We start from the raw sequence: 22268 nt of genomic DNA on the forward strand, positions 1-22268 counted from the left end.
CTGAATGCAGGAAGCAAACTGATCCAGTGATCTGCAAAAAAAAAAAGAACCAACAATACAAGTCTACTATGGCCCAGACTTCTCCCAGTTCTCAGAATTGGTCCCAAATGATCCAAATCAATGTGCTCAACTATTTCTCTCTCTACCACCCACACAGTCCTGTGTAAGTCTGCAGACTTACATTTCCATCCAAATTGCTCACATTAGAAGACAAATTTCAGCAAATCTTTGAGCTGAAAACTGCTGCTTTAATACTTTCCACCATAGTTGGGCACCTACTTACCCGTGCTAAACTGTAAAATAAATATATGCATCCATAAAAGGACCACAAGTTACAGACGTCATGCATACATTAAAACAGAGGGCTATGATTTTCATGAAGTGTAGAATTTCTAACCCATTTCTGGGAATTAAACTATGGTGTCACTATTATGGCACTAAACTTTGAATTAATGGCAGGTTAATTACTAACTGTAAACACCAATGCATATTCAAATACTGTACAAAGATTTAATATTTGAAGTTCAACAGTTTTGTTTTTGTTAACCCAGGAATACTCATCCCTCAATTGCACTACAAAATTAGGTACTGGGCTGATAGGGATACTCTACTTATTCAGCAGTTTGAAATAAAACTTGAAGTACTCAAGACAGAGGTAAACAGATTTAATGGTTTATGTTAATGTCATTTCAGTAACAATGACAAAACTATTTTAACTGATCTAAAAATGTTTCAGTACCACTTGTAACCTTCAATATCAAGTTCAACTGAATATACCAGTTAACACCCAACAAAACAATTACACATTTTCCAATCAAACTTAGTACAGGTGCATTGTTAGATACTTTCAGAGGACTGATTTTCATGAAGTGTAGAATTTCTAACCCATTTTATTCCTCTATTGAATGATACTTGCAATTATTCAACTACATGTTAGTAACAGCAATTTGATATTCTATAACATTTCATATCTTACATAGAATGTTTATTGTTACTTTTGAAATAAATACCATGCCGGAGTAATTTACTCTTACATATGTGATTAGTGAATTCTGTCGTATTATCTAAGAGGAAAGTTGACCAAAAATTCTTGCTCTTCATAAATACCTCTGCAGGTATTTAATCTTCCAACTAAGGATTTGAGGTAGAACATTTCCACTCAATGGAAATTAACTTGGAATTAACAATCAAAAGCAGAAACTGGCAGATTTAAGTCTCCAAACAAGCACTAGAATTATCTTGACTAAAGGCTACAGGCCACATGCTGGAAGACAGGTGCCCGTCCATTCCTGTGATGACCAATGCCATGCGTGATAAAATATTGCATTACTCAATCCAGAGACCTAGAGTTGTGAAATGAGACAGTTTTAATCCCACTGTGCCAACTGAGGGAATTTAAATTCTGATAATAGATTAAAGTTAACTGGACTGAAAACTGTCTTCTGATGAATTCTACCATTCTTACTTTTATAAAACCATATGGCTTGCTATTGTTCTTGAGGATATTTCAGACCCCAAAATGGTTGACCCATATCTGTCTCTTGCTTTGACTTTAGGGATAGGCAAAATTGCTGGCCAGCAAAAGTACATCCTGCAAACATTTTTTCCCCAAAACACTAAACTGGTCAGAAGGGAAGATTTAAATTTGATTTTAGACCAACATTGAAACTACAAATGTCAAGTTATAAACTAGAAATATTTCCAAATACACAAATCTTAAATTGTCTGTTTTAATAGCGCTTTCTTCTAGAGTATAATATAGGCAAGCCTGCTGACAAAACAAACCAAGACAGGAAAAAATATTTAAGACATAGAACAAATGTAGTAAAGGGGTGACCACTGATTATCTGTAAAATGTTATCCTCCCAAATAGAATATTTGATGAGTTAATGATATATACACTAGGATCTATATGCGCTAGCTGGCAAATTACAAATCTAACAAACAGCAATTAAAGATAAACATGATTTCCTATTGCAAGTGGCTGAGAGAACACAGGTGAAGATGTCCTACTGAAATTATTCAAGACTTTGGCAAGATCACATCTGAGCATACCATGTACATTCCTGGCCTTAGCACAAGGACATATTTTGTGCAAATTAACATCAATTTCTTTGCTCTCAATCTCCTATACTTTTCCCAAGTTGAAGCATCTCATTCTTCTGACCAGGCATAATTCAGCCTTAATGACTCATTGTCTAAAAAAGTGTTTTATTTCACATTTTTCAGGTCTTCACATATATTTGGTAATTGTAGTTATTCTGCACTTGTACCTAGGACTTTATGCCTTGCACAACCATGAACACCAATTACCTTCCTTCCATCTTTCTCCTACTGTCCACTAGATCACTGTTCTATTTTACAGTTTGTAATTGCATCACAGCTCACTATACCTGTAGTTCAGATATGACACTAACCCAAAACTTTCTCTGCTGATACTGCCCAACTTCAAATATTTCAGTCCCATACTGTGCTTTGGTAGGTTCATTCTTTGACTTAGTAGTTCTCCCTCTGGGGGGGGGGGGGGGGGGGGGGAGAGAAGAAAGAGGAATTATGCCACTTACTGGTTCACTAGGATAGACAGGTTTACAATCCAAACCATTTGAGAGCCACCAAGAATTGTTTCAGACTATACATAACCAGATGTGGACTTTTTGTCAAAATTTTGTCGAATTTCCCACCACACCCTCTGCTCCACCAACCCTGCTGGTGTAGTCACCACCACTCTGGTGATTCTTTACATCTGCCAAAAATTGTCCAAACTTCAGTACCTCAGTATTATACAATCACACCTATACACCAATGCAGTGACAGATGCACGTGCAATAGTAATTATGACTGGGTCTAGAAGGGTGTGTAGACTCCAACAGGTCACGTGATCCTGAACCAAGGTGGTGAAGGAAGCCCCGCATCATGGTCAGCAGTTTCTGGAGACTGTCAAGCAAGAGCTGGATGCGAAACAACCATAGTCTGTGCACCATAAAAATGAAGGGAATTGCCCAAATCGGATTCGGAGGACTTTAGGCTGAGAGGTCATTTGTATAGCTGGAGAATACAAGGCAACAGAGTCTTAGCAATTCATCACAATATTCACAACAAATTTTATTCAGAGGATCAGCTTTGTTCTCTAGGATGTGGATGGTTAGTTACTGAGTATGCTCAAGATTGGACACTGGGAGAAAATGGGATTCAATACAAGAACATATACTTGAACTATAACCTGATTGAATCAGGAATTGGAAATTCTTAAATGAAGCATAAAATTTAACAATGATAGTTGATAGATGCTGAATTCTTAACCTTCATTTTCCTTCATAAATTCTCTTCAAGGTAACATTAACATTGTGGTAAAGCATGACAATTGAACTGAAACGTGTAACTTAAAACTTCAGAAGATGTTAATTGGAAAATGAACTCAAATGAAACATTTTAATTCCTTAGAAAATTAGCCTTTTTTCCCTTCTCAATTGCTTTATCAAATCAAATTTGCAATATATGCCCAATTTATATTATCCTTCTGTTTAACAACCTAAATAAGACAATATCCAAGAAATTGAGAATTTTATGCTTGGAAAAAGTTAGAAGTAAATTATGAACTCAATTGAAAACTGGCATAGCAATTGGATTGGTAGAGTTGAGTACTATTGAAGATAAACAATTTAAAATTGCACTAGTGATTAACTCAGTATACAAAAGAAAATTCTGGAATATGGATAAAGAAATTTACAACCGAAACTTGAACATTTAAGACACACCAATATGGGGGCTGGATCCAGATACATTGCTAGCTAGAAGTTGAGTTGACCAGTCCTGTATAGAATGAGTTTAAGCATTTCATGCTCATCTAATTTCTCAGGGGAAGCAAAACCACATTCAATGAATGCTTAAATGATAAATCAATCTTCCTGCTTAACTTGAATTCGCAGATCCAAATTAAACTTGGTTTACTATTTAATGTGTACCAAGATGGTGAAAAGCTCATCTTGCATAATGTTCATACAGATCAGATGATGCAGTGCATTGTAGAACAAGTTAGAATAAAAATTGTATCAGCTAAAGAGAAAGTCAGAATCAGATTTATTATCATGGGCCTGTGTTGTGAAATTTGTTAATTTAGCAGTTCGATGCAATATAGAAAAATTGTAAGTAAATCAATTGCAGTATATGTGTATTGAATAGATTAAACTTGTGTAAAAAAACAAATCTATTTAAACAAGTGAGGTAGTGTTCAAGGGTTCAATGTCCCTTTAGGTATCAGTTAGTGGAGGGGAAGAAGCTGTTCCTGAATCGGAGTCTGTGTCTTCAGACTTCCCTACCTCCTACATGATGGTAACAGTGAGAGAAGGCATGCCCTGGGTGCTGGATGTCCTTGAAATAGACACTGCCTTTCTGAGACACCACTCATTGAAGATGTTTTGGTACTTTGTAGGCTAATACCCAAGACGGAGCCAACTAAATTTACAACCTTCTGCAGCTTCTTTTGGTCCTGTGACAGACAGACAGACACCCCCCCCCCCCCCCCAACCTGACAGTGAGGCAGTCTGTGCAGTGCAGGTAAACAATGAAGCCAGAGTCCAAGTTCCTGGTACAGTAAGTATTTCTAGTCTTTTTACAGCAGGATAAAAAATGTTCTTCAGCCTAGTAGTATATGCTTTCAGGCTTTTGTATCTTCTGCCCACTGGATATGGCACGAAGAGAATGTCTGGGTAGCCATTCTTTGACTATACTGGCTACTTCACTGAGGCAGCAAGTATGGATAGCCCTCAGAAGGTAGGATAGTTTCCATGATGTGTTCAGCTATGTCCACAACTCTGCAGTTTCTGTGGTCAGGATCAATACCAAGCCAGATAGGATGCTTTTCATAATCATTAAAATTGCAAGGGTTGACAGGAACATAAGTTTCTTGGTTTCAGTGAGCTTTTTTGACTATGTTGTGATTGGATCAGGCTATTGGTAATGTTCATTCCTAGGAACTTGAAGTTCTCAACCTCAGTTAATGTAGTCAAATGTCTGAAGGGAAGGAGCTTTTATTTTGCTGACATTGAGGGAAGAGTTGTCATCATGACACCATGTTACTAAACTCCCTATCCCCTGCCATTTGAGATACGGTCCACTGGTGTTAACAAATGCAAACTTTTAGAGGTAGCTGGAGCAGAATCTGGCTACTATCACATGTACAGGGAGTAAAATAGGGGGCTGATGATGCAACATGTTGAGCACCAATTTAGAAAAATCATAGTGGTGATGTCATTACCTATCCTTCTGATTGTAGGATGTCATGACCCCTTCTACGTAATTGCTTTCAATTACATAGTTGTTTAATAGCAAAACTAGAGATTGAAGGTTGCTGAGGGCACAAACTAGAGCTTGACAATATCTTGAGACAAGTAATTTTTTTAGATTAACACCAGTGACAAATAATTGTGTTGTGATTACATGGCATTTTCCAATCAGTCTTGTGGAAGTCAAGAATAAATGGAATTATTGCATCATGCTCCTCAAATGAAGTACTGAAGCTACACGTGTAGAATTTACAAAGATACAGAAACAGAATTAGGTCTGAAGGATCAGGACTACTGCTCAGGTGGATGATACTGTTCCTTTGTAGGTATTAACAATTTTAACAGCTAATTGTACAGAATGATTCATGCTTCATTGCATAGTGTGAAATCAATAATTACTCCATTCACTGCTAATGTGACATCCCTTTTTGACTTACTGATGAAGTGGAGACAGGAAGATTTGACTTCAGTCTTGCAGTTTAATATTTCAGATGATTGGGAAAGTGGTCACACTTAAGACTCAATATTCTTAACTTGGTTTCTTTAGCCTAGCATTTGTGGTAATGATATGAGAGTCAATATTATTAATCAAAAAGTTACTGTCAGCAATATACTCTAAACAGGAACACCCTGTAGGTTAGACAGAACCTGTGGAGAAAAACAGTAACAAAAAAGATTCTGCAGATGCTGAAAATGTAGAGCAACAAATTGCTGGAGGAATTCAGGTCAGGCAGCATCTATGGAAAGGAATAAAATGTCAACATTTCAGGCCAGACCCTTCAAGACTGAAAAGGGGAAAGGTGCCAGAACAAGCTGGAGGAAGAGGAGGAGTTCAACCTAAAGGTGAAAAGTGAAGCCAGGTGAGTGGGAGAGGGGAGATAAAGCAAGAAGCTGGGAGGTGATAAAAATGGAAAAGGTAAAGGCTAGAGAAGCAATCTGTTATAAGAGGAGAGTGGACCATGGGGTAAAAGGGAATGGGGTGATAGGCAGGTGAAGGGATAAGCCCCTACACCCCAGAATTGGGAGGTGAAGAAGGGAAGACATAGGGAAAAAAAAAATCACTAAATTGGAGAGTTTGATGTTTATGCCATCAGGTTGGAGGCTACATAGATAGGATACCAGTTGCTCCTTCAACTTTAAAAACTAACCTTTTATGTCAAAGATCACATCAAAACAAGTTTCAACTACTCTCCAGTTCAGATGAAGGCTTCTTTCTATACCTACTGATGCTGCTAATCTGTCAATACATTTCCAGCATCTGTAGTCTGATTTTCAGTTCCCACCTAACTGATGCATCAGGATGTTGTGGTAGCAAGACTGATCCAAGTGATTACCCATGGCTTATTTTCATTTAGTAAAATTATCAAATTTTCCAAGCATTGTTAACTGTGATTAAACTTGTTCCGTAATAATTTGGTAAATCATTTGAACCTTTGATTGTTGCACAACTTATTTTAGACATCATAATTCCAGCTTCAAGAATCAAATATTTAAAACTTGGATTATTAGACTCATGCTTTTGTTCTACTTTGCAAACAATTGATTGACATGGACAATGGATGCACAATGCTTCTTGATGCCACATTGCAAGTTATGGAGAAGGTAGACATGTGGATCACTGCAATCTAGTAAATACAATCTTCAAGGATTGCAAACTTTGATAAATGTACAGTAGTTACATACATCTACTTGATTTTGCCATTGTATTGGAAGCCACTCCTGTAGAAGTACTGCCATTTGATCTTCCAGGGACTTGAATTATAAAGTTAAGATAACTTCTGGTTTTTGCCAGTAAGCAGCATGGAAGGCCAATTTTAAATAGAAGTTTAAGTGTTTTATTGAATCCAGGCAGCTTTGCATATTTGCCTCAAATTACTTGAGCAGGTCCAGGAAGACAGACATGTAGCTACAAACATCAAAAATTTGAAGATTCACCACTGGACTTTGTTAGACCATATTTTAGGAGCCAATTATGGAATTAGAGCAAATTTTAAGTATGGAATTGTATCAGTTGCCCTCAATATTAGAATTAATCTTTTAGTCAATAGAATATTTGATAGTGGTTGTGTTATTAAAAAGGTTTTAATAGGTCAAACTGCTGGACAAAGATTAGTTACTGTATAAAGAGATGTAAAGTAGTAACCAAATAACAGAACGGTTAAATTAGTAAGCCTTAAATAACATGTTAAGGTTAGTCCATTCAGCTATCAGAGCTAGGCTTCTCCTTTGCAACAGAATATATCAAACCTTGAAAGTTCAATACATTTAAGGTGTATAATTCTGCCACAGGTTGCAAGCCTAATGTTCAGTATCCTATATCCCAGTTCTCACGGGAACAGATATAGTACAACCTGACTTACTATCTCCAAGAGCTTGGTAGATCAACCTACGAGTACTATTCTGCACCTCAAAATTTACTAGCTTTAATATTAAAGCTGGCAATCTGCTCCCATATCTTGCCATGAAAACCCTATGGCCAACCATAGGGTCACCATGAGTCAACAACTACTCAATGGCACTTGGCAATATTTAAAATGACCATGTTTAAAATTAGGTGAAGGACAACTTTCTATTTACCTCACATTCAGGTAGATTTTGAATTATTAATAGAAATGTAATCACTAGATAAGGGATGCCAAATCAAAAAGTGAAACTCAACTTTATGGGTATAACATTGTAGCCCTTTCAATGCTACTAATTCTGGCATTCCATGAGTATTAAAGATAGAGTAGCTTCATAGAGCTTCTACTAGAACCTGCCTTTCTTTAAGTTTCCATGCCTCACGAGTTTAGACAGTTATGGGCAGCTGCAATGAGAATTACATGTTAAAAACCTTGACACTAGATAAAAAATATCAAGCATTTCCCCAGCTGTTCATATGAAGGGGGGGGGGGGAGAAAGAGACTTGGATGTACATCTGGAGATGAAGCAAGTCACTTTTGCAGAAAAGCACTTTTAGAAACAGCTACTATTGCAATGCAGAAAAATCCAAACTGATAGCAACTGAAACCAAAATACTACATGGTCCCCTCTACCATCATTCCAGGAGGTTAAAGCAATGTTACTCAGTTCAGAATACAAATCATTGCTTCCTGTTCAACTTCCTAAAATAGCACTCATCTACTAAAAACTTCAATAAATTTTCAGCTGTGAAAAATTCACTGATACAAGATACCCTTTACAACTTTTGATAGGCACATGGCTTAATTACCTAGCAAATCATAACATGCTTGATTTAGCCATTAAAATTTACCCATTAGTCAGCAACCTGTTAGAAAGTAGACAGATTAGTGCTCTTCAACCTCACAATTGAACAGTATGCAACTTTTGAATTCAAGTCCTTCATGTGACTATTTTTGAATCTGTGAAACAATGCTTTGCAACTACAGTGAGAAGGTAGTGAAAATTCTGTTTTTATTAAGCACACTAGTTTGCTTAAAAAGATGTGTAATTTCTGAATTTAGTTTCACACTTCTGCCACTTGGATACATGAGATTGATATGCTCATTGCACCTAGCGCCTACCATATCAAAAATGTAATTTGTTTACTGTAGACTATTTGCAGAGTGTGATTAAATTTAAAAAGTTACAGGTTAAACTTGATTCACAATGTACAATTTGGAATGGAAAGTATTGGTCCACCTTAAATACCCTAACATTATTTCTTTCAAATCTAAAGCACCAATTTAATTGATTGATTTGATTTAAAATGTTCTTGCTACATTTCCTACAAATGAATGCAGGATTTTAAAAAATTCTTTTGCTTAAGCACATTCTAGGAGAATGACTAAAATGAAATAGAGACATTAGCTAAATTTAAATCCTTATGGTTATTTTATCAAGATCATTTGCATTGTGATATAATTTAATAAGGGCATTTCAATTCAGCAATACAGTAATGTGTACATTGAACAAAGCTTGAAGTTTTTCAACCTTTGATTGGTCCAGCACAAGGCACTTCAAAGTTCAGTTTAACAATTAGAAACTAGACAAAGATAATTAGTTACAGAAACAATGCATGGCTAATTTAGATAATGAACTCAATATTTAAATGATAGTTTATTTTTAACATGAATATCTTCCTTATAATTATGAATGCTGCTTAAAATATCACATCTGTTCCATGTTAATGAACAAGTTATAAAATTTAAATATTCTTGTTCAATTAGTGTTTGCACAAATGATAAATTCATTAAATAGGATCACCATTTTCTTTTGAATGCCATTTAAAGTTACTTCAAGTTATATTATAGAATATACTTAGAATTGGAGTCTATTTACAAAAGGATCTAACTAGCCTGAAAGTGTTTTGCAAGTCAACCATCTGCACAATAAAATGCACCTCCACTGCAGAACACCAAAGCTAGTTACTACATGGAATGTACTTCAAAAGAAAGCTTTGATTGTGTAGGACCAAGCCCAGCACAAAAGATCCCCAGATTTAACCCATCCTAGGCTTGAGCACCCACTTTACCGGCCTATCACAGCAAGTTGGTGAAATAATGGACAATGTCTCCCATCCACTACATAATGAACTGGTTGGGCACAGGAATACATTCAGCCAGAGACTCATTCCACCGAGATGCAACACTGAGTGTCATAGGAAGTCATTCCTGCCTGTGGCCATCAAACTTTACAACTCCTCCCTTGGAAGGTCAGACACCGAGCCAACAGGCTAGTCCTGGACTTATTTCCTGGCATAATTTACATATTGCTATTTATTTATGGTTTTATTACTATTTATGGTGCAACTGTAACAAAAACCAATTTCCCTCGGGATCGATAAAGTATGACTATGATTATGAAATGGAAATTGACAGTGGACAATTTAGTTTTAGACCACCTCTCAACATATCCCTAATGGAAGGCCAACTCCATCCCCAACTTTGACTTCTACCATAGCCATCTTTAAAATTTAACATTTTAAGTCTCATTTGAAACAATATTTGAAAGGACAAGTTTATTAAATATCCATGGAAATCGTGGTTTGGATTTGTTAAATTCCAAGTGCAAGTATATGGTTACTTCATATACCACAATCATTTTAGCTTCAAACAGTAGTATGGTACTGTAATCATCTCACATTGGATAAAAAAATGTATAATTTGCAGAACTACAAAGCCACCTGTTACTGAGTTATCCAGCTGTTTGAAATAAATAGTCTACCATGAAAATACTAGAGCATTTCCCTTGATAAGTGGGCAAACAAGCCAATACATCTGTCATAAGATTACAGAACTCGACAAGGCTGCACAGATATGCATAATACACATTAGTCTCCAACTCAATTTACATAGCAGGTAAACATGCAATTTACACATCTCTAGCACAAATCAACAGAACCATCAAACCATCACTGTAAGATAGCAGGGAGCAGGCCATAACATTCAACTAGTTTTCCTGAACGTTTTACACAAGTCAATAGAAATACTTCATTTGAAAATTAAATAAAGCAAATTCAAAGCACAGCTCTGAAGGAAACACGTATTAAGTGATCTCTAGCCATCGTATTCTAACTGCAGGTTTAAGCGCCCACAAGATACATCAGTCTTCACATTTCATCAATCTCTAGCATGCATACTGGTTAAGGCTCACTTGCATGCACAACATTGTGTATTACTGCTTATTACAGTGAACAGTTTGTTGGTTATAGTACATTAAAACTCATACTGGAGCCAAGTTAATTTGAACAATTAAATCATAAACTAAACGTTTTCACATTTTCCATTAATGGGCTGAAGTTTAATAAAATAAGATTTGTTTCCACTAAAAACTTTGAAGAGCACTTCAAGATCAGTATAAGTGAAGATATTTTGAATATTAAGTTTTCAAGCAGCTCTCCATTCATTATTTTATGCATGCAGTGGCATACAAACCTGAGTTCCAAGCTGTTCAACGCTTTCGTACAAATAAGCTTTAGGCCAGAATTTCCTCTTCTAATCTAGATTTCCCATAACAAATTTGACCCTTTCCACATCCGATGTTTTTTTAAAGGGCAAATAATAAACTTATTCATAGATTGCACAGAGAAATCCGAGACTTCACAAACCGTTAACGTGGCTGTCGAGGAAGCCTGACACTATCCTGCAAAATAGTGTACAAACTTCTGGTGAAAGAAAATTTGATCCAAACTGCAGCCTGCAATAACGTTATCAAACAATTTCTTTTTAAACATCAGATTTACTTAAATAAAGTTTTAACTAGTTCTCATTTTTGCTGCATACCTATATCCATTAGCTTATGAAATAACCTCATGAAGTAGATTTAATATGCCCGCTGAGATGGAGCTGTCAGGATGTGAGACAAGTTGATGCTTCCACACACACCAGGTGTGGCGCCCTTCAGCATCTGCAGCCAGGGAGCCATCTTGCACACAATAATGTACAAAGATAAATCTGGAAAATCCGCAGAAAACAGTCGCATTTAACACTATTCTCATCGAAACTGTTGAGATGGTCGGAAACATGAATCGCTCAGACAAGAAAGAGCAGAATTAAACCATTTCCTTTCATGTTGTTCTTCCCCAGCGCGTCTCCAGCCCGCTCAGCACAGTCATTCCACAGCCTAATAACACGCTCCTTCATTCGCCGGCGCTTTAAACCGCGAGCGGACCAATCGCAGCGGGCCTCCGCTCACCCTGTTCTGACGTAACTCCCAACAACACGGCTCGGTGCGCATGCGCGATCCGAGTCAAACAAGAGTTCTGCCTTAAGATGGCGGCGGGGGCTTCAGATCTGTTGGACGATATGTTCCTCTCAGACGTGGACGAGAAAGTGGTGAGTGACTTAGTGGGGTCCCTGGAGTCCCAGTTGGCGGCTACGGGCCACAACGCGGCGGAACAGGCCCGAATAAGGGCGCAGGTAGTGAATAATCACGTGGAAAACACACCCGGGATGGTGAGCAATAATGTTGAGCTGCAAGCAGCAGAGAACAAAATGGGACTGGCAGGAGCAGAGCTTTCTACCGCAGCCAAAATCAAAGTGGAGGAGAGCTCCGAAGGGAAAACCGTGCAGATTAATTCGCAGAATGCATTTGGCGGCGGGGTTTTGCCCTGCACGACGGCGGGGAGTGGGGTACAGCAAAGTGCTGTTATCAATAATGCAAGGTCCCAGGCTTCAGGAGTGGAACAAGAGCAGAGTACAGCGGCGGCAGCAGTGACAGGATCATCAGCAGAAACATCAGCTTCGGGCAACATCGGTCAAGGGAAATCCGTAGTAATAAGTGCGATGGCAACCCCAGTGTCCAACCATGTGAAAACTGTCACCTCCAATGTACAAACTCTTAATGGGAATAATGGAATGGTGATAAACTCTCACAATGCAGGAAATGCCGCCACTTTCACTTATTCAGCAGCAGCAACTACCTTGCCAGCCGTCACGATGGTCAATAATGGACCTGGATCTGTTGTTAAAAACACGATTAATACAGGGTCTCCAGCGGCATCTATGCCGGCCTCCAGTTCTGCTTATACTGTTATCCAGACGACTTTTGTCAGTACGCAGAATGTTCCTTCAACTGTCGTTTCCTCACAGACTGCAGGACCCACCGTGACATTGGTGAGACCACCACCTCACAGTGGCCCAGCTTTATCAGTTGCATCGACGCCGAACGGTAGTAGTACTATTTTGAACTCAACGGTTAGTGTAACTAACTTGCCGGCTCCTGCTGCCACTGGGGCTCCCCATCAGACTTCACTTCTGACTTTAAATAGTCAGCCTTCTAGTTTGTCAAGCAACGTGTCTTTGACTGCTGGTGGACAGGTTATCAAATCCGATTTACAGCCCAAAACTATTATACAGCCACCACAGCAGACTCTCAGTTCGGGAATATTGACATCGACAACTGGTAGTGCTTCGTCCAGTGTAAACAATCAGTCAAATACAAGTACTATGGTAATAGGTCAGACTATACAAAGTGGGCTTCAGAATGTGGCATCCAACCCTGGTGGAATTTCCTCTCAGTCAGCTGGAATGGGCAAAGGAACCATTAGTACAGTTGCCCAAACTCTAACAAGGACAGCAGCAGTGAGCACTGGCCCAAGGACAACTATAACACCACAAATTATAGCTCCCCGACTCCCTCAGCCCACACAGCATCAGCCAAACATTCAAAATATTCAAATTCCTCCAGGTGAGAACAAAATTATTTTGGTAATACTTTTGGAAAATTACTTATTTCGTTTTACAACTGGCTGCATGATGTCAAGAAGTAATTTGCAATCTGAGTAAGCCAAAGTAGGAAAACTTATGCATTGAGCTTTAAATAAGTGGAATATTGGATTAAGCTATTAAATATCGTTAAGGGAAAATGTTTATTTAAAATTTTTATTCCAGTAGGATCCGATATTTTATAAGTTAAAGATTCTGTTTTACAAATTGCATAACCCCTTGTACTATAGGACTACAAAGTTTATCACATTAGTTATATACAATAGTTAACTATAAAACAATAAACTTGAGCAATGCCTTTGCACTTTGCAGTTAACATAATGCTGATTTCAAATGAGCTGTACAAATCATTTGTATATCCAGTGTTCTTTTAGTTTAAAACATTGATTTTAGGGATTCACTGTAGTGGAGACTTACTTGGCAATTTAGATGGATTGGAACAATTGGTAAAGTTAGAATACTTTTAAAGATCCAGATCATTTTGTGCAACTTTAAACAGTAAGTTCAACTCAATTTCGTAAGTAAGTATTCTTGGGCAGCTTTGTCTGCTCCAGATGTGAATCAAAAGGCACATAATCAATCCACAAATAAATAATAAGTACTGTACATAAAGTATGAGTACATGTGCATTTACGAACTGTCATTTAGAGCCCCAATGTTTGAAAGTGGATTATTGCTGGTGAAGTATTTTGTGCTAATACTTTAATGTAGTCATAACAACTGCTGTGATAATGATTACAATTTTCATTTAATGATGCTAATTGAGAGGTATACATAATACATATAGACCAGGAGATTGGAAATAATCCATCCCAGTGGCTCTTCTTTGAAGTAATCATATGGTACATTGGATCTTTTGCTTTTAATGGCATCACTGAATGGGGGAGCCTGGGTTTAATGGTTCATTTGAAGGACATCAACTCTGCAGGTGCAGCATTCCTGCGTACTGCATAGAGGTGTCAGTGTAGATTTTTATACTGGGCTAGATCTTGAACTCATAACATTCCAACTCAGACAAGTGTGTTAACCCTCGTTTGAATGGTAATCTGTTAATATATTAAACATTCTACTGATTATGTAAGGTTGAACACTGATCAGAGCTCACATGTAGCAATGGCATCAGTTGTTAAAATGACTTGTATCACTGATATTTTTCTTTCCCTCTTTTAAATCAGAGTAGCTGGATGTGTAGATATTCCAGCTTAGATATTATTAGCATTCTCCTCGTCAAGAGACAACTTTCTCAACTTTTTACAAAGTATTGAAGGCCATGAAAAATACATAGTCAAGTTGAACACTTTCAGGAAGAGTTACTAACAAATGATCATCCTGTGAAATTAAATAGTTTCCTGATTTCAATAACACTTATGAAGAGGGCTTCTGGAGGAGCGCTCTTAACCTTTTTAAGTCTGTGTGTGTGTGTGTGTGTGTGTGTGTGTGTGTGTGGTGTGTGTGCACGTGTGTGCGTGTGCACGCGCGCCTACATCCTCATACTAGATGTGATTTTGGAAAAATTTATAGGAGATCCATACTCCTGCTCCTGCACAGGCCCTTAGATATCATCAAAAAGATAGTACTAAATAACTGCTACAGATCTAACAATGAGGAATTGACTTAATGACTATAAAAATTATAAATTGTATTTGTTGTCTGGAATATATGGTGTGATCTCATGAAATGTTCTTCCTATGTCCACATAAACAGAAGCTATCTACCCAGTGAAATAGTGTTGTAATCTAAATTTAGTTGTTCTAAACATTGGGTTAGATTTAGGGTGCTTTGAATTACAATGTTACAATAAATTTGTTAGAAATGATTTAAAATTATGAATTATTTTGTATGAAAATCACATTAACACAGATAACAATGAAAGATTTATGCTGTTAAGGGAAAGAAGATTTCTGCAGTTTAAGAAAATTAAACACTTTTACTTTTTGTTAAAAGTGGTTATTTTCTACTGGCAAGGAAATTGTTCTGCCAGGAATTTCTCTTTTCTGAACTGTATCAGTGGCATCTCTAGTATGGAACATCCTTCTATGCATTCCACAAAAAAAAGACATTCCCTCTATGTAAACCACACTACTGGTGTATGGTGCAGTGTAACATAGATTATAAGTGAGATCTTTGATTAGGGACACTGTACCACACTAGGATAAATAGAAAGGAAAGAAAAAATTTAAATGAAGAGAATGCCAAAAATAATTCCAAATAGTATAGTATTTCTAGTCTAACATTTTCTTAAATGAACTAAATTAAGGTTGTATGTTCTCAGTATATGATTGAATAATTGACTAACATTTTAGAATTTTCGATTCTTAAGAAATTTTATTTTCTACAGTAAACCTATTTTTTCTCATTTTGTTTTACAGAAGTATCTAAATGTGCTAGATTTTCCTCAATAGAAAAAAAGCCAAATATTAACATTTATAGGCAAAATGCTAGTTTCTTGAATGCAGAATATCAAGACAGTGTACTCTTGCACTTAATTTTATTTGCATGCAATTTTGTATCTAGAAATTATTTCGCAACATTTGAGATTAAACTTTCCTTAAACTAAACAAAGTGTTCCTATTGTTAGGCAGAGAACAGTTAATCATTGCATTTGAGGGACTGTTGGCACGCTATCAGAAAAAAATTATATATAATTCAAAAAAAATTAAAGTTTATACAATTTTTTTTAAGTTGAAGTATTGTCAGATAATATTCCACATGCTGTCAAATAAACTGAGGGTCAACTCCTGAATTTGCATACATTACATTTTCAGTACACAGTTTAGACTGAATTAAGGTTGGTAATATTCCATGCATGAACTATGTTAATTTCTTAGAGTTCTGTTAGAACGGTTGCACTTATGTTAGTTTTCATTTCGTATGTATGTCTTTAAAATAGTTTTTAAACCTAAGTTTAATATAAACTGAAAAGTTGTGAAATTTAAGTTGAAAAATTAAAGACAAACTTACAATTTTATAGTTGAGTTCAGGACTTGAGTAGAATGATAATATGGTGGGGTTATGTTGGTAGACAGTACAAATTGGGAAAAAGGAGAGATCTCAGTAACTTGGTAAATTTTCTGTTGTAGTTTCCTCTGCATTTCTGAAGTTGGGAAAGAGAAAATAAATGACGGGTGCTGGTTACCTGTGCAGTGATTTCTGCAGAGATTATGTTTTTATATGACAAGGTCAGATTCACGTCAGATTTGGAAAAAGTTATGAGTCAGTTTGGAAAGAAAGTTGAGTGTGACTAGTGATAGTGAAGATGTATTGTGTAAATGAGGGCAGCAATGAGAAAAGTTGATAAGCTTTTAGTTTCACCTTAAGAAAATTTCAAGTAGAGATCAGGTATACAATGAAAGGGAAAATGATTCTCTGATGCCCTCTCATCTTAGACATGCCTAAAGAGGACATGATTCCCCTTTTGAAATGCTATTAAGATGGTTGTGGGATGTGTAAACTCAGCCACAGGTGGGACAGGGTAAGCAGGCAGATAATTTGAAAGATGATGCGCTCCTATAGTTTGTGCTGAGCTGCTTTGTGCTTCTGATTAATGCACTTGAGGTTCCCAATAGCTTCATGGGACAAGGATTCCTATAAGTAAGTTGGGATGTTGCATTTCTTCAACCAGGTTTTGAGAATAGCTTTGAATCTTTTCCTCTATTAATCTTGTAATCAGTTGTGATACAGCTTGGACTAATGCATCTCTTTCAGGTATGTAAATAGCATGGACAGTGGGGTGGAGTTGACTGGGTGTAATTTAGAGCCTTGATGTTTCCTGCAAGAGGACATTTGTTATTTTATCTCACAAATACATAGGGAAGATCTTGCATTTACAGCATTGGTAGCTATGAGATGTTAGTCAATAGCTGAGAAGCTTGTTGGAGGTCAAGGATCTTTGCTGCCCAAAAGACTACAAGCTTTTGGCTGGACATGAGGTCTTGATCATGTCTCTCCTCAGATGGTCAAAGGCTATGCAAGTGCTTTGATAGTAATTATGAGTAACTGATGTGCACTTTCATTGATAATTATCTCCTGAGATGTAGGAAGTGGTTCATGTTTCAGGGGTCTCATGATGGACTTCTCTGATCACTGAAGAGTGTTATAGAGCAAGAGCAGTATAGCAGAGGTCTATTCTATTCCAGTCAATGATGACTCAAGTTGTCGGTGTACTGCAGCTCAGTGATTGAAGTGGGGTTTTAGAGTGAATATAGCAATGGAATTGATTGTGGACTTAAGGAAAGGGAAGTTGAGGGAACACACACCAGTCCTCACGAGGGATCAACAATGGAAAAGGGTGAGCAGTTTCAAGTTTCTAGGTGTCAGCATCTCTGAAGATTTATACTGGGCCTAACATATTGGTGAAATTGCAAAGAAGGCACAATGATGGCTATATTTCATTAGGACTTTGAGGAGATTTGGTATGTCACCAAAAACCTGCAAATTTCTACTGATGTACTGTGGAGAGCATTCTGATTGGTTGCACCATTTTCTGGTATGGAGGAACCACTGCACAGGATCGGAAAAAACTGCAGAAAGTTGTAAGCTCAGGCAACTTCATCATGGGAACTAGCCTCCCCAGCATCAAGGATATCTTCAAAACGCAATGCCTCAAAAAGGCAGTATCTGTCATTAAGGACTCCTATCACCCAGGACATGTCCTCTTTTCATTGTTACCATCTGGGAGGAGATACAGGAGACTCAAGACACACTCAACATTTTAGGAAGAGCTTCTTTTCCACTGCTCTCTCCTTATTGTAAATTATAGTTTAAATATGTATTACAATGTACTGCTGCTGCAAAATAACAAATTTCACGTTATATGCGGGTGATATTAATTCTGATTCTGGAACTTGAACAGTTTCCCAGTTGTCCTGTAAATTAACTCCACATGAATTGGAAATTTGGAGGTGAAATATAGCATTGTAGCAAAAAAAAAAGCTGAGAAAAATATCGTGGCAATGATACAGCCTTGGCAATTGTCTGTCCTAAGATTAGGTCTCCTGTGGACCATTGGTAAACGTTACATTGTGAAAGAGGCACAAACTGGAGACTAACAACTAAATTTAAGAAGGTTAATTCACCCTTCCCCTCAACTGAAGGAGTGAAAGACCTTGTGGTGGAAATGTGTGCTGCATTTCCAGAAGCTTAATGCATGGAGTAGATCAGATTGTGTTTTGGGGGAAAGATTTTTGTTGACTGAAGTTGCTTGAAAGTCATAACTATTGTTTCCAATATTCAGATTCTATGAATCTTGGTTAAGAGGAAAAGTATCTTCTCAGATTTAGATGTGGAGTGATTAGCAATAACTTTCAGTATTCATGATGATCAGTTCAGACATTCATGGATAAAATGTGCATTTAGGTTAACTGATGAATACAGCTGTGTAGCCAGGAAGACCACCCCTCCTCCAAATGACCAGGTTCTGTGTCTTATTGTGGCTGATGTGAGGAGAACCCTGTGCAGGGTCAAACCACAGAAGGCTGCTGGGCCAGACAATATTCCTGGCAGAGTGCTTACAGGATGTGCAGACCAGCTAGCAGAGATTCTCACTGATACCATCAACATCTCTCTGAGCAGCGCCGTCGTTCCTACGTGCTTCAAGGCTACCACCATCATCCCCGTGCCGAAGAAATCTTCAGTGTCCTGCCTCAATGACTGCCGTCCCGTTGCACTCACATTCATCATCATGAAGTGTTTCAAGAGGCTCATCATGAGGCACATCAAGACCCTGCTGCCCCCCTCAATGGACCCGCTGCAGTTCGCGTACCATCTGAACTGTTCAACAGACGATGCCATCGCCACCACCCTCCACCTGGCCCTCACCCACCTGGACAAAAAAGACGTACATTGGAATGCTGTTCATAGACTTCAGTTCAGCATTCAACACAATCATTCCTCAGAAACTGATTGGAAAGCTGAGCCTACTGGGCCTGAACATCTCCCTCTGCAACTGGATCCTAGACTTCCTGACAGGGAGACCTCAGTCAGTCCAGATTGGAAGCAGCATCTCCAAAACCATCACACTGAGCATGGGGCCCCCCCAGGGCTATGTGCTCAGCCCACTGCTGTTCACTCTGCTGACCCACAACTGTGGCGGGTCTCATCAGCAAGAATGATGAGTCAGCATACAGAGAGGAGGTGCAGCAGCTAATGGACTGGTGCAGAGCCAACAACCTGTCTCTGAATGTGAACAAAACAAAAGAGTTGTTCACTTCAGGAGAACACTGAGCGACCACTCCCCGCTGAACATCGACGACTCCTCCGTAGAGATCGTTAAGAGCACCAAATTTCTTGGTGTTCACCTGGCAGAGAATCTCACCTGGTCCTTCAACACCAGCTCCATAGCAAAGAAAGCCCAGCAGCGTCTCTGCTTTCTGCAAAGGCTGGGAAAAGTCCATCTCCCACCCCCCCATCCTCACCACATTCTACAAAGGTTGTATTGACAACATCCTGAGCAGCTGCATCACTGCCTGGTTCGGAAATTGCACCATCTCGGATTGCAAGACCCTGCAGCAGATAGTGAGGTCAGCTGAGAAGATCATCGGGGTCTCTCTTCCCGCCATTACAGACATTTACATTACAATGCTGCATCCATAAAGCAAACAGCATTGTGAAAGATCCCACGCGCCCCTCATGCAAACTCTTCTCCCTCCTGCCATCTGACAAAAGGCACCGAAGCATTCGGGCTCTCACAACCAGACTATGTAACAGTTTCTTCCCCCAAGCCATCAGACTCCCCAACACCCGGAGCCTGGACTGACACCAACCTACTACCCTCTACTGTGCCTATTGTCTTGTTTATTATTTATTGTAATGCCTGAACTGTTTTTGTGCACTTTATGCAGTCCTGGGTAGGTCTGTAGCCTAGTGTAGTTTTTGTGTTGTTTTTACGTAGTTCCGTGTAGTTTTTGTATTGTTTCATGTAGCACCATGGCCCTGAAAACCATTGTCGCATTTTTACTGTGTACTGTACCAGCAGTTATGGTGGAAATGACAATAAAAAGTGACTTGACTTGAAAACTTGTACATTGAACTTGTAATCTTGCATAAGTTTGTAAAATCCATAAAATATTTTGTTGGAATGTATAAACTTTCCTTTTCATATTAAATATCATCATAGAATTCACATTGTCACCCAATTTTATTTCTGCTGCTATAATCTTAACAAATGGGCTTCAAGAAAGTGAAAAGTGTAGGTATAAGCTGGAGTTCATATATTATTATGTGTGGTGGGTAAGATATAAAGCTGTTTATTGTAGGGTTAACGATTTTGAATTACTTTGTCAATTATAGAACATAGAAGACTACAGCACAAATACAGCCACTTTGGCCAGACTAATTACATTAGTAATCAAATGTTCAATTGAATGTATCCCTTCTGCCTACACAATGCTCATATCCTTCCATTTCTGTACATTGATACGCCTATCTAAGAACCTCTTGATTAACACTATCATATTTGCTTCACTACTACCCCAGGCAGCACATTTCAGACCCCATAAATTGTGCTTTTTTTAAAACTTGGTCCATCCATCTTCCTTGAACTGATCTCCTCTCACCTTAAATGCATGCTGTCTGGTATTAGACATTTCAACCCTGGGAAAAAGATGCTGGCTGTCTAATCTGTCTATGCCTCTCATAATCTTATAAACCTTTATTATATCTCCCATTGGTCTCTACCACTCCAGACAAAACAACCAAAGTTTGTCCAAGTTTAACCTTGCCTTTTAGTACATGACCTGTAATCCAGGCAGCATCATGGTAAACCTCTTTTGCACTCTCTGAAAATCCTCCACCTCCATCCTACAATGGTGGTGAACAGAAATGAATGTAATACTCCAGATATGTCCTAACTCGTTTTGTAAAGCTACAACTTAACTTCCTGACCCTTAAACTCAGTTCCTTGACTTATAAAGGCAAGTATGCTATATGCTTTCTTGATCACTCTATTAACTTGTGTTGCCAATTCTAGGGAACTATGAACTTAGACCCTTGGATCTCTGCTCATCAACAATAAAATTCTTGCCATTACCCCCATTAACAGTGTACATTTTTCTTGCGTTTCATCTCCCAAAGTGCTACACTTAATATTTTGCTCGCGTTAAACTCCATTTCCCATTTCTCTGCAACTGATCTATATTCTACTCCATGCTTTTCCAATTTTCTATACAATCCAGAGCACCACCAATCTCCATATCATATGCAAACTTACTAACCAACATTTTCATCTATTATATATATAATGGATATATACATTTTCATATTCCAGCCAGAATAAATCCCATTGACCACTGCCGTCTGTCTTCTATGCGCAAGGTAATTCTGAATCCAAATGGCCAATTCACCATGAATCCCATGAGCAACCTCGACAAACACCTTTGTAACTAGGTCCTGGCTTTCCAATTACTCATAAATCTCATCCCTAAGATCCTTCTCAAATAACTTTCCTTTTAAATTTATTTTGTTCAAGAATCTACTTTGAGCCATCATGATTCAAGAAAAGAAAATGCCAGTTTCATTCTCTAATGAAAATCAAAATAACCATTGTTGTGGTTTTGTGTTTTTGTAGATGAAGTTGTGCTGAAGTAAATTCATATTTTGTTTAAAATAAAGCAAGGGTTTTCAAAATAACTAAATATAAAATGACGGTTATATCACTAGTACCCGATACCCTATCTTAAAAGTAATTTTGTTCACTTCTTTGCAACTCAGATTATTAATTGTAAATGTACAGGTTCTATCAAAGCATTCGCCTACAGAGGAAATAACTTCCAAATTTCACAACAAAAACAATATTACATTTGGGTGTGCAATAAACTGTACA

The 22268-nt window shown here is 37.9% G+C and overlaps 1 protein-coding gene across 1 annotated transcript in view; it reads left to right on the plus strand.

Moving 5' to 3' along the window:
* Window positions 1–11991: 11991 nt before the first annotated feature.
* The window catches only part of LOC140187312 (transcription initiation factor TFIID subunit 4-like), a 105466-nt gene continuing 95189 nt past the window's right edge, over window positions 11992–22268 (plus strand). Inside the window, exon 1 of the mRNA XM_072242487.1 lies at window positions 11992–13412. Coding sequence (XP_072098588.1) covers window positions 11996–13412 — 1417 coding nt within the window. The 5' untranslated portion in view covers window positions 11992–11995. The remainder of the gene's footprint in view (window positions 13413–22268) is intronic.

Source organism: Mobula birostris, chromosome 2 (genome assembly GCF_030028105.1).
Source record: "Mobula birostris isolate sMobBir1 chromosome 2, sMobBir1.hap1, whole genome shotgun sequence".
NCBI lineage: Eukaryota > Metazoa > Chordata > Chondrichthyes > Myliobatiformes > Myliobatidae > Mobula > Mobula birostris.